At 41.1% G+C, this 14,545-nt stretch overlaps 2 protein-coding genes across 3 annotated transcripts; one reads left to right on the top strand and one right to left on the bottom strand.

Moving 5' to 3' along the window:
• Nucleotides 1-717: 717 nt before the first annotated feature.
• zdhhc16a (zDHHC palmitoyltransferase 16a) lies at nucleotides 718-6,139 on the bottom strand. Of its 2 annotated transcripts, XM_033614096.2 has the most exons (11): nucleotides 5,996-6,139; nucleotides 4,377-4,634; nucleotides 4,080-4,274; nucleotides 3,885-3,973; nucleotides 2,839-2,867; nucleotides 2,618-2,751; nucleotides 2,345-2,428; nucleotides 2,170-2,255; nucleotides 1,595-1,718; nucleotides 1,298-1,368; nucleotides 718-1,195 (listed from the first exon to the last, which is right to left on the bottom strand). In XM_033614096.2, the coding sequence occupies exons 2-11, from the start codon at nucleotides 4,608-4,610 to the stop codon at nucleotides 1,093-1,095; spliced, it is 1,149 nt and encodes a 382-aa protein (XP_033469987.1). In that variant the 5' UTR covers nucleotides 4,611-4,634; nucleotides 5,996-6,139; the 3' UTR covers nucleotides 718-1,092. The 2 variants fall into 2 exon arrangements, with proteins under 2 accessions (XP_033469987.1, XP_033469988.1); XM_033614097.2 differs by lacking the exon at nucleotides 2,345-2,428 and having other exon boundaries at nucleotides 5,996-6,138.
• A 270-nt stretch (nucleotides 6,140-6,409) lies between these two features.
• On the top strand, nucleotides 6,410-11,012 carry mettl18 (methyltransferase 18, RPL3 N3-histidine). Its single transcript, XM_033612844.2, has 2 exons — nucleotides 6,410-6,625; nucleotides 9,887-11,012. Exons 1-2 carry the CDS (start codon nucleotides 6,521-6,523, stop codon nucleotides 10,850-10,852), a joined length of 1,071 nt encoding a protein of 356 aa, XP_033468735.1. The 5' UTR covers nucleotides 6,410-6,520; the 3' UTR covers nucleotides 10,853-11,012.
• Nucleotides 11,013-14,545: the final 3,533 nt, after the last annotated feature.

Below are 14,545 nucleotides of genomic sequence, written 5' to 3'. Positions count from 1 at the left end.
TGAATACTGACACCTCTGTGTCTGTGCACAGTATGTCTCTGTGTGTGTGTGTGTGTGTGTGTGTGAGAGAGAGTGAGTGTCATCTGTTTCAGATGCAGTGGGGGATGTGATGAGCAGTGGCAGGGTTAAAGAGGGTTGGAAACAGACTGAAATCTGTTATCATCCCTTAATCTCCTTTCTCCTTATCTGCCAGTCTCTCTCTTTTGCATTCCCCCTTTAACTGACAACATCACCATTATTTTCTAATTGTTTTCTTATCAAAGGCATTAAATGCAAATTTTATATCAATAATATGTCCTGGGAATAATTTCATGCCAGCAGGATTTTAGCAGAGTTAAAAGAAAACTTTTCATATCTCATCTTGTTCATTTGCTATCATCTTAGTGCATCTCAACTACTGTGGCTGCTTGTTTCTGATGTAATACATTCATATGAATCTGCAGATCAAATCTGCATCTCAATTAATCCCCCCCCCCACCCCTACTAGCAGCATGTCTCTGCGTCTGTCTGCGTAAGCATTGCTGTGACATAACACTGGGGCTGGAGTTTGCCTGCTCAGTATTGTGAAGAGATCCTGGTGCCTACCTTAAAATCACTAGAATGAATATTCATACTTTTTGAAAAGAGTCTGATGTAAAAAAAAATGCAATCTATGTATGAAATAAGAGTGAATGCTCATCTACGGTAAAAACTGAGTATTCACTGTGCCAAACTGTTTAAATAAAGCAATTTATAAAGATTTATTAACTTACCAGGTACAAAATACAGATAAATTACACATTATCATGGTGCTGCAGTCTCCGCAACGCTCAGAGTCAAGTAAGACCTGTTTGTAAGAATAAGTAAAACCCAGTAAAGAGCAATCATCCATGACACATTGCCTCCTCACTGTTGAAAAATGTAGACCGTCAAACCATGAGCAAAGCCTTTGCAAGTTCTTGAGGTATTGGAGGTTGACGTGACCCCATTTCTTCAGCTGAATGGAGCCACCATGCAAGGATCCTTTAAGCCAACCAGATCAAATGTCCAGAGCTGGTTGGACTCAGCAAAAACTGCTGAAATTAGGCTACAAGTATGCCTGAGTAGAGTCTGTCATACGGGTACTAGGTCCTTCTTAAAAGGGAATGCAACCCATGTCAAGCCATCTCCAAGCGGGGCGTGTCCAGAGGGGAGGAGAACACGCGTCACCCAGTGGCTACAGACAAAAGATGAGGTAAAACAGGTTACAAGAAGTACAGGGCAGCATTGGTCATATATAATGTGCAGGTACCTGAACAGAAAATCATTACAGACACACCTTCTCTTTTCCACACCAAAGAAGACTTTCCAGTTATTCAGCCTGCCATAGTTGAATGGGTTTCTGTAAACCTGACAGAGAAGTTAAAGGAAAACAAAGGGGCAATTAAAAACCTATTAAACCTCCCTTAAAGGGACAGTTCACCCTCAATTAAATATTCACATCTCTCCTCTTATCAGTCTAGACTGCTTTAGTGTAAGCTGCAGAATGTTGGAGACACTGTTTTTTGATTTGGGGTTTCCCTTGACTTAACACAGTCTGAATTATTTTAGCTTTTGATATATTGAACAAGCTTACCCGTCCTCGTCTTGCCAGTCGCTTTGTCTCTTTGCTGTTGATGTGTTTTTCGATGCTGGTCTCCCCTCTGGATATGAGCATTGCATGCCAAAAGGTCAGGGCTCCCAGGGCCAATCCCACAGTGCTAAGAGACCAAAAGACATTATATTTGATCTGCTGCCGCATTAAGAATGCGTAATATGCAGTGCACCATGTTTGGAGTTGGCCTGATAGAAATCACTGTACTGTATTATTTTGTAAGTCATGACGCGTCTGCCAATAAGAGCTGACAAAGAGGGACTAAAATGGTTTTCCAAACATTTCATACATTTGTATCCCTCTAGCTGTTACACCTCTGCAGCTCCTACATTTCCTTTGTACACTGCATTGTGGAACAACTGTGTCCATCAGCAGCACCCTGAGACTTTTTTGCATATTTAGTATCCATACTAATAAGTTTGAGTATCCTTAATTGTGCCATTTTTCCAATGTGAAACCACTTCATACACATAACCTGCTTTGAATAATGGATTTGTGTAGCAGCAGGTGGCATGGTGCTATGTATAGCAAGGTGCAAGATGAAACGTGTATTTTACCTGGTGAGCACCCACATGTAGATGATGCTCTTATGAATCATCTTATCCTTGAAGGTGTACGGAGGTGCAGCTGTCTGATAGGTGGTCTTGACATAAATGAAAAGAGCACATGTTACATAACAGATAATAAAAAACACTTAAGCTTAATCATCTTAGTGTCTGTGTACATTTGTACCTGCCCAGGGGGGAGAAGCCCTATGAGAAGTCCCATCCCTGTTACTGGCACCCCTGGCTTTTCCGCATCCATATGCTTAAAGCGCTAATGGAAGAGCCCACACACAGAAACCCGAGTGTTAAAGACAGAAACAAGGCAGTGTCAGTGAGGAACAGTTAAGCCCCGCAGAGAAAGACGCCAAACATGGATAAAAAGTAACAGATAAAACCCAACAATCCCTCCAAGCACAGAACTGCAAATAGGCCCACAGACCAAGCAATCCGAGCATCTTACCTCAATAGCATTGTACGCATCTAGGAACATGTTTCTGCCACTGATGCTACAGTAGACACAGCCCATGGCCATGAAGAGGCAGAAGGAGAAGAAGTACCGGTGGTTGAAATGGCCCACACAGTTATTTAGCCAAGCTGAGATGCCGACGTTAAGGAAAACCACCATCTCCTCAGAGTCACATCAAAATACAATATTTGAAACAATATTTGCACAAAGGATACGACAATGATGGTCCATTTTCAGAATGCACCTGCAAAAAGAAAAAGAAAATATGAATTCTGACACCTAACAGACAACTCTGCAGGTTTTTTCTTGCTTAACATTAAGTTATGGCACCCAAAAGTCTGCCACCAAAAGAGTTGTTGCTAACCAGGTCTGTCCCCTGTAAATCCAATAAATTCCACTAAGCAGTCGAAAGGATATTGGTCGATAAAGACATTTCAGTCGGTTAAAGCTGGGGTAGAAAGTTTAATTTTGGCCTCATTGAACAAAAATCCCATAATACTCTTTGAGCACATTGTAATTAAAGTGGCCTGAGAGAACGCTCGATTTCTGCACCTTCTCTCTGTTTTGAGGCTTTAGAAAATCTAGGCCACGATTGGACACTTGAGGCAATCACAGGTCATCTTCCAAGAGAATGCATTTCTACTGGCTGTTCTGCAAATGCAGATGTGCATGCACGCCCCTTCTGTGAAAGCCTGGTAATGGTACAAAGTCTTGCATAGAAAGTTGCTATTCCAGCATTGGTAACAACTGCCTACACTGCAAAGCAACCCAAAAAAGGAAGGCGGATTTTAAAAAAGAGAGTCCAACAACAAACAAATTAAAATGTGTCAATATCAGTGAAGTGTTTCAGAGGTGGACAGAAAATGCTGCTGACAGATTCTGGCTGAATTTGAGTCGCTACAGCTGCCGACGAAAGGTCCGTCTCTTGAGCTGCTGCTCACTGTCCACATGGGGAAGACGCCCACAGCAGCAGGGAGAAAGGGGCAATGGGGGGCTGCACAAATGAGCTATGTGCAGCTCTATAAAATGTATAGAAAACACTGGGATCCTGTAGGAAGCATGTGCATATGCATGTAGTTGTCTGGTGGAAGAGGTTTAGGACAGAGAGGGGAGAGCTGCAGGAGGATGGTGTGTTTTCTGATTCTTCCATTTGTTTTTGTTTTTTTCTTTCCAGATTTCTGCCTACCCCAGCTTTCTATGGAGACTGCAAAATTACATGTTAGGACAATACCAGAACCAGAGAAAAATGACACTGACTCACCTGTTACAGATGCCACAGTGGTGTGTTCTTGCTGGTTTGGGCATGATGCACTTTTTGCAGAATGACACAAAAGGACTGTCATTTTTTTCCTGAATGAAAGAACACATTTACGTTGCATTACCAGGTATAACTTTAATTCAAACCCAGATTACTAAAGTTTTGTGGTTCTGCAGTAAAGTGTAGTTGGTATCTTACTGTAGGGGGGTACCCAGGGGAAGTCATGGTGGCCTTGTAGTAATGGAAAACAATCATAACGAGGTTCCAGTGGCCATAACAAAGGTGCCACGCAATCCATCCAGGGGAGTATGTGCTGAGGGCCATAGGCAGTAGGACCAGATAGGCTACCAACAAGACGGAGCTTGTCAGTATCACCACCAAAGTGACAAACACCTGTGAGGCAAAGATAAGGGACACATGTAGAGAACTTTCCTCAGAGGAAAACTTTTAAACTCTCTGTAACCAAAAAGCCCACAGACAAACCCACGCACTCACCGAGCCAAACCAGCGTGTGATATAATCCACAGTCCAAAACACTGGTTCAAAGACTGAGTCGAAAACCACATCTGAGTCTGTGAGGGAGTTAAAGTAAAGTGAGTTCACCAGCAGTTTCATGTAAGCCCATAATTCCCTTATCCAAAAGGGCAGTGTGATCCTTCCTCTCCTGGTGCATGACCGCAACCGCACAAACCGCAGCAGGTGGAGCACTGAGCTGGGACAATACCGCATCCTGCATCTGTGATGTGCACACACCTAAAAGAAAATAAAGAAACGACAACACACAAAAACAAAAATTAACCAAATGTACCTGTTTTTTTAAAGATATTTGTGGTGGCTTTTTATGCCTTTATTTGAAAGGACAGATATAGCATGAAAAGGGGAGAGAGAGTGAGGATGACATGCAGCAAAGGGCAGTGGGTTGGAATCAAAACTGCAGCTGCTGCAGCCTTTGTACATGGGGCGCCCACTCTATCAGGTGAGCTAGTGGGCAATCCCTGACTATTTTTTTATAAACACTAATGGCATGTATAACTCATATTTATAGATCCTAATTATTTTCATTATCACACAATCTGCTTTATATTTTCTAAGTTAATAAATGAATTTCTTGGTCTGTAAATTGTAGAAAAATAGTGATGTCCATTGCAATTTCCTTAAGCACAGGCAACCACCTGATTTGTTTGACAAACAATCCAAAAACAAGATATTAAAGTTACTATCCCCTAAGACACAAAAATTAGAATCAGAATCAGAAACACTTTCTTGTTCCTCAAAATTGGATCACATCAATGTTGCTGGTATATATATAGGCATAAAGAAAATATAACAAAATAGAAAAATAATAACTAAGCCAAATTGCTTGCAGACAGTAAGCTGTAAGCAGACAATGTTTGGCATTTAAGCTTGAAAAACGACAAAAACAATGAATCGATTACCTGAGTAGCCACCAATTAATTGTCTGTCAATTGACTACTGGTTTCCACTCTTTTCCAGTGCATCATATCAAACTTACCTAAGGCTGAATTTGGGAGCCAGTCAACTTGGATTTCTTTTGTTGTTGTTGAGTTATTTTTATATCAGACATCCGTCTGTGCCAAGTGATACTTCAACTTTATCCAGCTATCATTTAACAGTGCAGCTAGATCAATAGCCCAGACCATTTACTTGAATAAAACATAGATATACAAGCAACCAAACAATTAGTTGACAGTTGAACAATCGAGCTATCAGGTAAATGTGCTAAAGCCTAGTTGCTTTGCTGCATTCCAGACAGGGTGGAGTCTGGGTGGAGGTTTTGCAGTCATCTCAGGTGTAAGGGGTGCAGTGGTCTGAAGTGGAGCTGAGTTTGTCAGCAGCAGTAGCATTCAGCTTCACACCATCAGACAATGTAAGGCTATTTTTCAAACACCATTACAAGACAATAAGCCAAACTACGGCCTCGTGAAAGCCTGAACATTTAATGTGTCCATAATGTTCACTCCTGTAAACAGTCCTACAGAGTCCTGCTCCCAAATCCCTTTTGTATGGATGTCAGTGTACAGTGTTTTCCCGACGCTGTGCGCTGCGCTGTAGTATTTAATAACATTTTAAAAATATTTTAGGGTAATACTCACTGTTCTATGAAGGCAGGGAACCTGTCGAAACCAGCCCTGCTGTCGACATTTTTAAAAGGAAAGCAAAAACGGGATTAATGCCACATATCAGCGAAGAAGGGCAGGATCAGGGACCTCCTGTGACAGTTAACAGATCTGAATCCTGATCCCGAGTTAGTGCACTTGCGCAGACACCGCGGCGAAATGCATTCTGGTAGTTTGAGTCAGGAATTAAAGACGTCGTTTCAAGAAAGGATGGTTTCTCAAAAAAATGCATTCATGCGCATACATTTCGCATGTTATATGTCTCTAAACCTAATTACACTTGACTAGAAAAGGTTACTCTATTCCATTAATAAAAAAAATTAACAAGTTAGGGCTCGGTTACAGCGGTTCTCAGCATTCTGGGACTTGTAGTTCTTACACGGAGCGGCTCTGCTAAGTGACGCCACTGCACGGCAGACTGCTCGCCATGTGGATCCTGCAGTAACCGGTGGTACCAACTCTCCAACCTCAAGCTAGCTGTGTGCAGCGCTGTCAGTCATCATGTCATTTAGTTTTAACTTCGATGTTCCAGCACTAACAACAAAGCCAGACGACGTGGATGGAAATGAACTGCAAAACGGAAAGAAAGGCAATGCTGCTAAATCTGTGAGTAACGTTAACGTTAGCTCACTAATAGTGTGTGTTAGGTTAAGTTACTCAAACTGCTCAAAGCTGTCAAATGAATGTAAGATAGTTAGTTTAGACTAGAGACGTATGCCAGTCCACCTGGTGGCATGGGTAAGGTCGTTATTTAAAGAAAGGAACATAATGTGCATGCAGTGGCGTGTATGGTTTTATGAGGGCTTGGGGCAGTGAAGGAAGAAGAGGACCCTCACTGGGCTTAGACCTTTTATTATGTAAACTTTATCGAACAATTTAGAATTACAACAATAAGGCAAGACCATCATATTATTGAGTAAATGGGCTTGAAACTGAGTAGGAAAAAAAAGAGAGAAAATTATAAATTATAATAAAGATACAAATTATAAATAATACAACAGAAATAATACAAAACCAAGTTAACTGGTCTTCATTTGAAAGTGAAAGGTATTATTTTAAGTGCCCGTTAATTTGTAAATTCCGACAGAGCTGAGCAGTTCCTTTGCTTATTTAGATTTCATGCACTTTAGGGAGTAACTGCAACAAAAATTCAGTGTAGAGGGCTTTAAAGATGGGTGGTGTTTTCATAAAGTCTGCTTTGTGCGTGCTATATTTAGCCATAATGATAGGCGTAAACCTTATTATTATTAGTGCCTAACATCAGCATTGCATTAACATTTATAGATCATAGGAGAACAAGTAAGTCTTGGACAGTATAGAGCAAAGAAAGCAAAACACTAACTTATTACTTGTGAAAGTAAAAGTGAAAATTCATTTGAAAAAAAAAAGAAGAATGATTTAAGGTCCACTTACTACCACATCATGGTCTTCACCCCTTATGCACCCCTTATGAATTTATACATCAATAGGCATGAATTCAAGGGGTCAATATCCTAATTTCTGAAACAGATTTAATTTAAAAAAAAAGTAGTAAAATGGGGCCTCCTTAGTGTAGTGGTTGGAGCACTCATCTTCCATTCAGAAGGTCCAGAGCTCGAATCCCACTGGGGTCGACCTCAGCAAAGACATGCAGTCGCAAGAGGTTCTCACCGCCGAATTAAACAGGATCAGATTCCTTCAGGAGGATTCAGGATAAGAGACTAACTCCAGAATCTGAGCCAAGTCCTTAGCGCGGATGCATCTCAAGCTCAATGCAGACGGGAGGTTCCAGACGTTAAAATGGATTCAATAAAAAAAAAAGTAATAAAAAATAAACTGAGATGACTAAAGATAAACAATTCTCGAACAATTATACAGTTTTTCAATATACATTAATAATTGATGTGGTATTTATTTATAATAATGACAGATAATTTATCTTTACAGACATTTCCTTTTACAGAGGAGAGTTGAGACTAAATCAGAGGACTGAAGAGTATTGATTTTAAGATTTATCCAACTATGATTATACAACAAGTAGTTCCGACCAAGCAATCTATTTGGTCAACAAGAAATTTAGAATGTGCTCAAATAAGCATAACTGCATACCTGGCTCATCATTAAAAATATTAAATGGCAACATTGTAACTGCCAGAGCAAAACCAAAAGGCTACCAAATGGATGGATTTGTTTAAAAAAAGATGAGGCTGCTGCTGCTGTTGCTTTGGTTCATACTAAACACACACATGATCTATATGAATTCATAAATATGGCCTAAAATCTAAAGAAAAACTCTTCACAATCCTGAAAATATTAGATAGCCTAATATACAAATATAATTATACAACAAGTAGTTCTGACCAAGCAATCTGATTGGTTGACAAGACATTTAAAATGTGCTCAAATCAGCATAACAGCACACCTGGCTCATCACTAAAAATATTACTCCGCCATATCCATGGCAACGCTGTTACTGTTAATAGTTTTATAATCGCAATATTACGCTCGAGGGTGTGCTTAGACATCATTTGTGGCAAAACAGTGATGCGGTCAGGACCGAGGCGCTTGCACCGAGGTCCTGACCGCATCACTGAAGTGCCACAAATGACGTTTGAGCACACCCTCGAGCGTAATATTGCTTAAATATAGACCTGTCTCCTGTTATAGTAGTAGGAAAATATGCTGTTGAATGGACCAGAAATCGTCAGGGGTACACACACATACACACACACACAAGAGCTATGCATGAAGCAAGTTCTACTGTATGATTTCATCACAGTTACCAATGAAAATTGAAATGTAAGGTAGGTGTGCTTCCTCTAGAGAGCGTAGGTTGACAATCTCCTTGCCCATGAGCCATGATGTCACAGGGCAGAGGCATGTCAATAAAAAGTCATCACAGAAACCATACAAGGTCATTCTGATAGCTGACTGTGTGAGTCGACATTGCAATGTCTGACGTCAAAGTTCAGAGGCATGTAAGAAAAAAAAAAAAAATCAGGAATTTTTATTTAAATTGTGAAAGTGTGACTACATGAGCAGTTTGACGACTAAGCCACACATGATATCTGGAGTTTTGCTGTACTTGCAACAGTGTTTCGGTCACACAGTAAATCACATGGCTGATTTGTAACAGTCTCATGTCTTAGATTCATCAGCCAGTCATCCAGTCCTTTTCTAATAGATCATATTTTACAGCGTAAAGAGCATTTTGTAACTAATAAATACACGTACAAACAAACAAAATAAGGTAGATAGTCTGTAGCATAATTGTAAACCAGTTAACATCCAGTCAAAGACAGCACTGTTATGCATTCGTAGAGATTCAAGTTGTTACATGTTCATAGGATCCCAGACTGAACAACAGATCATCTGCTTCATTTGATGTCACAAAATTAATCTCATAAGCAGATCTCACGTGAGCCATGTCAGCTGAAACTTGGAGTTTGGACCCAAGGTCAGTGTAGTCTAGTTTTGTGAATGTTTCAACCTCACGTCAGTGATATCGGAATTAAAAGTAACTCAATAAAGTACCAAAGTGAGTGACAGTGATATTGAAATTGTTTTTAATAAAACATGAACAGTGTTTCTGTCCAAAACACTGACAGCCCACAGCACAGCATACTTATGACCTCCACAATTTGTAGGAAATTCCTCTGAACACCCAAAAGCACCATGATTATTTATATCTGAACATTCCTGTGCTGTGAGTAGTTGCCTCCGGCGTCATATCCTAGGCATATTTTCTGATTTATATATCTGTACTTCCAAACGTTTTTCAAGCCAGGATATTTTCAGCTTGAAGCACATGTTTTCTATGAATTGTAGTCATATATTCACACAGACCTGTCACACACACAATCATTCACACTGTTTTGTGTTTTTCAGGTGAAGGAAGATACCAAACCAGCAGAGCCAGCAAAAGAAGCCAAAGAGCACGTTCAGCCATCTGACCCACACTTCCTCCTCAGGGATGCTGTCACTGAAACAGTTACCATAGGAGCTCTTCCCCCTCTTCACTTCCTCAACGAGACGGTTTTCGAAAAGACAGCCTCCGAGAGAGATGACGGTGAGGAAATTCTCTCGCGCACCGCTGAGCAGAGGTCTGATCTCATCTCTGGCATGTACGAGGGGGGGCTGAAAGTGTGGGAGTGCACTTACGACCTTCTGGAGCTGATTGAGAAAGACGGAGAGACCTTTGGGGGGAAGGCGGTCTTGGATTTGGGCTGTGGCGCGGGGCTGTTGGGAATACTGGCTCTGCAGAGAGGAGCCAGGGAGGTCCACTTCCAAGATTATAACAGTACAGTTATTGAACAGCTCACAGTGCCAAATGTAATGCTTAACTGCCAAGAGGATGATGAAGTGGACAGTGAAGATGACAAAGAAAGGAAGGGAAAGGGGAAAATCCAGGAGGAAGGTGGTTGTAAGAAGGTGAAAGCGAAACAGGAGGTAAAAGATGGCGACCCACCCCCTAAGATAAGAGCCGTTGACCTATCCCAGCACCCATTACTAGCCAAGTGTCGATTTTTCTCCGGTGACTGGAGCACGTTTCTTGCTCTGCTTCAAAAGGAGAACCCACATCCCAAATATGACATTATATTCACCTCAGAGACAATATACAACACTGCTTACTACCCAGTGCTACATGAGACCCTCCACAGACTGCTCGCTCCAGATGGACTCGTCTACCTCGCCACCAAGTCCCACTACTTTGGTGTAGGTGGTGGGCTGCACCTGTTTGAGACGTTTGTGGAGCAGAGGGGTGTTTTCTCTTTGGATCACCGGTGGGACGGGGAAGAAGGACTTCAGAGACATGTAGTAGTCCTACATTTTAAAACTGCAAAAGCAACTTGAACAATAAAAAAAAAATGTCTGTTTCCACTTTGAGGAGGAATCACTGCACAGTTTAATCCTAATTCATATCAGGACTTCATTTTTATTTGAAGCTTGTTCGTGATATGTAACAGCAACCATGGTGAAACAAAGAAAAGCTGTAATAAAATATGCTGTCTTATCTCCTGTTTGGTCTTTGGTCACCTATACCTTCTCTCACTTCCTATATAGACATTTGAATATGTCTGCTGGTAAGTGAAGTGCAGTTGAAAGGGGCTGTTACAGGTCTTTAGACGCATGGGGAGGAAAGAAAGGAAATGGGCTCAGTGACCTTTGCAAGTGATTTCCCCAGTGTTCAAACAGCAGCATGAAAGCCAGGCTTGTTTCTGAAGTCCGGCGCAAAATGTCAATTGCAACTTATCCCACCAGCCCAAGGATGTAGTTTGAAAGTGGATTCTAGAGTCACTGCACATCAACGGTGGGACTCTATGGGGTCTCTGTACCTCCTATTCAAGTAATGGCTCCTCTTGATTCTGTCAGGGGTTTTACCTCCAGTTAATGTCACTGCGTAATCTGGGTGTGCTCCATTGCAAAACAAAGACGTGACACACAATGAGTGTATACATCCAAGAAGTGTGTGCAATTACACGTCCGAGTACAGGAAGGGAACTTTGCTGAAATTTTTCCCTAAACCGTTGGATTCCCCTTTTCGTCCAGATCAAGGAAGTCAGTTGAATTAATCTGACAGGGCTTTTTCTCTGAGGAAGTTTGCTTGAAATCAAGACTAGTTTCTCGTATTTGAGGTGACTAGGTAAAGAGGATGAGGAAATCTGAGGATTTTTACAAGGTCACCAAACAACGAAACTCTTTTACTGTCAGCTAGCGTGTTCAATAGCTGTGGTTTTTTTACCCTGCTGACCCAGTCCTATCATCTTCAGCTGATTGAACACAATCAGTATCACATCCCTTTCGTGTTTGACTATGAGCGGAGAGCAAACAGAGTTATTTTAGGTAGGCTGTGTTATTGAATACACCCCTATCAGACCTCACCAGAATAAATCGACTCCAGCTACACAAATATTCACATGAATCAATCTCATCATAAACATGCCCATGACGCAAGTGGCACACACTGCCCTTCTGATGAATAATATTTAGCAAAGATAAAAGACTTTTATAGGAAACATAGTGTCACCAGCTCAAACATGACTGAGCATTTTGACACCCACAGTGTGTGGATAGAATTTCCACTTACTTACAGTAAATATACTGTAGGGTTAAACACTATTTCACTCTTACGCAGATAGAGAAACACCAAACACGGTTTCTGTTTGCATATGCCCAGCCAGCAAGCTTCCAGTGTGTCGGCTTCGTCATCATCTCTCATCTCGACAGCTGTTCACGGCCTGTGGGGGAATTCCTGGTTCCTCGAGAAGACACAGCCTTTCCCCTGCTTACTTTATGGGAACAGGGGGCAGGGCCAGTCAGATGGTTTTCCTCAGAAACTATTATGTGTTGATTCACTGTGAGGGGGCGTGCTGCTCACCACTCCCACTGTTTCCTTCTTACTGGGAAGTGACTGTCAGGCTTACCGAACGGAGGGAGCGTATAAAAAACAGATAGAGAGGAGGGAGGGAGGCTGATGGGTGATGTGAAAGGTGGTGGTATTTAAGGTCCTTTGCTGTGAATGTCAGACAGTATGCTGTATCCTTCCTTGGGACTTGGAGGACATGGGAGAGTGAGCAGAACATGCAGGTGAACTGGGGAGGGATGGCTTACTGTATGTTCATTAAGCTGGGAGAGACGTGCTGCTGATTCAACACTCAAACATCTTTTTGTTGAGATGGGACTGCCAAAGAGTGTTTAAGGCTTGGAGCTCAGTCCTAGGAGTCCTTTATGAGGAGACGTATTTCCGATACATTCAAGATCTGGAGAGAAAGCTTTCAGTGAATGACTGGGGTAAGTATATAGTAGGAAACTAACTCAAATTATAGTCAATTAAAAAAATATTTGACACTGTATTTAAACTTGTAAAAAGTGCCTGTTTTAAAGTACAGGCTACGAACTTTCAACATGTTTTAAATTGTGAAATATTCAAATGAGGTAGAAATGAGTACTTACCAAGAAAAAACAACTTCCACATTCTCTGAGCACAGATGAAGGGTGTTAATGTGCCAGATAGTTATATGAGAGCTGTTTAAATGAGTGCAGGCAGTAAGACTGAGTTCATGCCCTCATTCTTTTCTAGCAACAGGCCGTAGAACCGGTTGTTTCCCAGTCCAACTGCCGGAAAGATAGGAGTTTCCTGAACGTGTTCAGGTGTGGCCTTCCTCAGAAAGTTCATTGTACTGTATTGCATGCATCCTAAAAGAACGTACACTCATACTGAATAAACTACTGTGACTGAGATAACATTTAGGAATTGTCTCGCCGCAGTGTCACTGTCAATATGGCCTTGAATGAGGTGAAGTTTTTTTTTGTTTTTTTTTTAAAGAGATACTGTAAAAGAACTCAGGTTGGTTAATTTCAAACTTACTTTGGAGGGTTCAAAGATACATTGACCAATTGGATGCCAGTAATCACATTGTCCCAAAGTTCTTTTCCTGGGAGTGTACGGCCATAAATGATGAGTCATTTCATGCCTCGACCAGAGCACTATCACCATGATCTGATTCACTGCTTGCATCAGCTCACTGGACAGACTTTTATTTCAGTGGTTGAGAAGCATTTCCAGGAATACTTAGGTTGAGAAGGTTTCCTCAGACGACCCGAAACTCTCCATAGGCTCAGTCTAACCACAGCACTGGGTCCATTCAATCATAACGACATTTGGGAGGTTTGTTTTCCACTTTGGTTTCATTTCACTTTCATAGAATGCCTCTCAATCTCATGCCAATTTATGAAGAAGTCAGTGTTTTAAATTACATACTGCACTACTGTGTGATGTAAATGCCAACTATGATTGGTCACTGTTTAATATCACCTTATACAGTAACAGCCTCTTGCTCAATCTTCTTATGAAAGAAGCAGGGCTGACGTTATCGTCTCATCACCCTGCATTTCTTGAGAAAAAGGGAAGGTCATGGGTGAGTCAGTCTCATAACCTACTGGCTATCATCTGACGACAAGATCTGCATACAGCTCAACATGCTGCTCAGCATCTGGTATAATGTACATCGTTCTTAAGCTGTATTATTGATCACAAATTGGCTTTATTGTGGTTTTATTTCATCAAGACATGGGCCATAAACTAAGTTGAAAAGAGCATTAATAATGAAGCATGAGTTGTGTCAAATGATAAGCCATTCGAGGACACCCGAGGACCAACGTTTGATAAGTGCTTTACTATGAGAACTGAATTCCATAGATGGTGGCGTGTTCAGGTGTCATCTATGGGCTCAGTTCTTTTGGCATGGTACTTGTTTGTCAGCCTTACTGCACCACACCACAGAGCGGAAATCATGACCATCAGAAGAAAGCACAAACACTTGTGTGGTTTACACTCATTCCAGCATGTCTTGTTTTTACGACGTGTTACTTTCATTTGTATTTTGCGTTTATTGTTTTTCTTCAAATGACGAATGAGGAATTCATTTCAAATTGCATGTAATAGTACTGTGAATAAAATAAACCCATTTGTAAATGACTGATAAATATGTATGAATCATGTTGTTAATAAAATAAATCAAAGTTAATTATTTTCCTCTGTAACTT

Source organism: Epinephelus lanceolatus, chromosome 17 (genome assembly GCF_041903045.1).
Source record: "Epinephelus lanceolatus isolate andai-2023 chromosome 17, ASM4190304v1, whole genome shotgun sequence".
Lineage (NCBI taxonomy): Eukaryota > Metazoa > Chordata > Actinopteri > Perciformes > Serranidae > Epinephelus > Epinephelus lanceolatus.
The sequence above is the reverse complement of the archived record's forward strand: the minus strand, read 5'-3'. Positions and strand labels throughout refer to the sequence as shown.

Bases quoted from the DNA above. Each gene is read 5' to 3' on its own strand.
- mettl18 (XM_033612844.2), top strand. From the start codon at position 6,521: ATGTCATTTAGTTTTAACTTCGATGTTCCAGCACTAACAACAAAGCCA. The intron at 6,626-9,886 runs GTGAGTAACGTT...TGTGTTTTTCAG, and splicing joins AAGGCAATGCTGCTAAATCT to GTGAAGGAAGATACCAAACC.
- zdhhc16a (XM_033614096.2), bottom strand. From the start codon at position 4,610: ATGCGGTATTGTCCCAGCTCAGTGCTCCACCTGCTGCGGTTTGTGCGG. The intron at 3,974-4,079 runs GTAAGATACCAA...TCTTTCATTCAG, and splicing joins CCCCTGGGTACCCCCCTACA to GAAAAAAATGACAGTCCTTT. The intron at 1,719-2,169 runs GTAAAATACACG...TTGGTCTCTTAG, and splicing joins TACATGTGGGTGCTCACCAG to CACTGTGGGATTGGCCCTGG.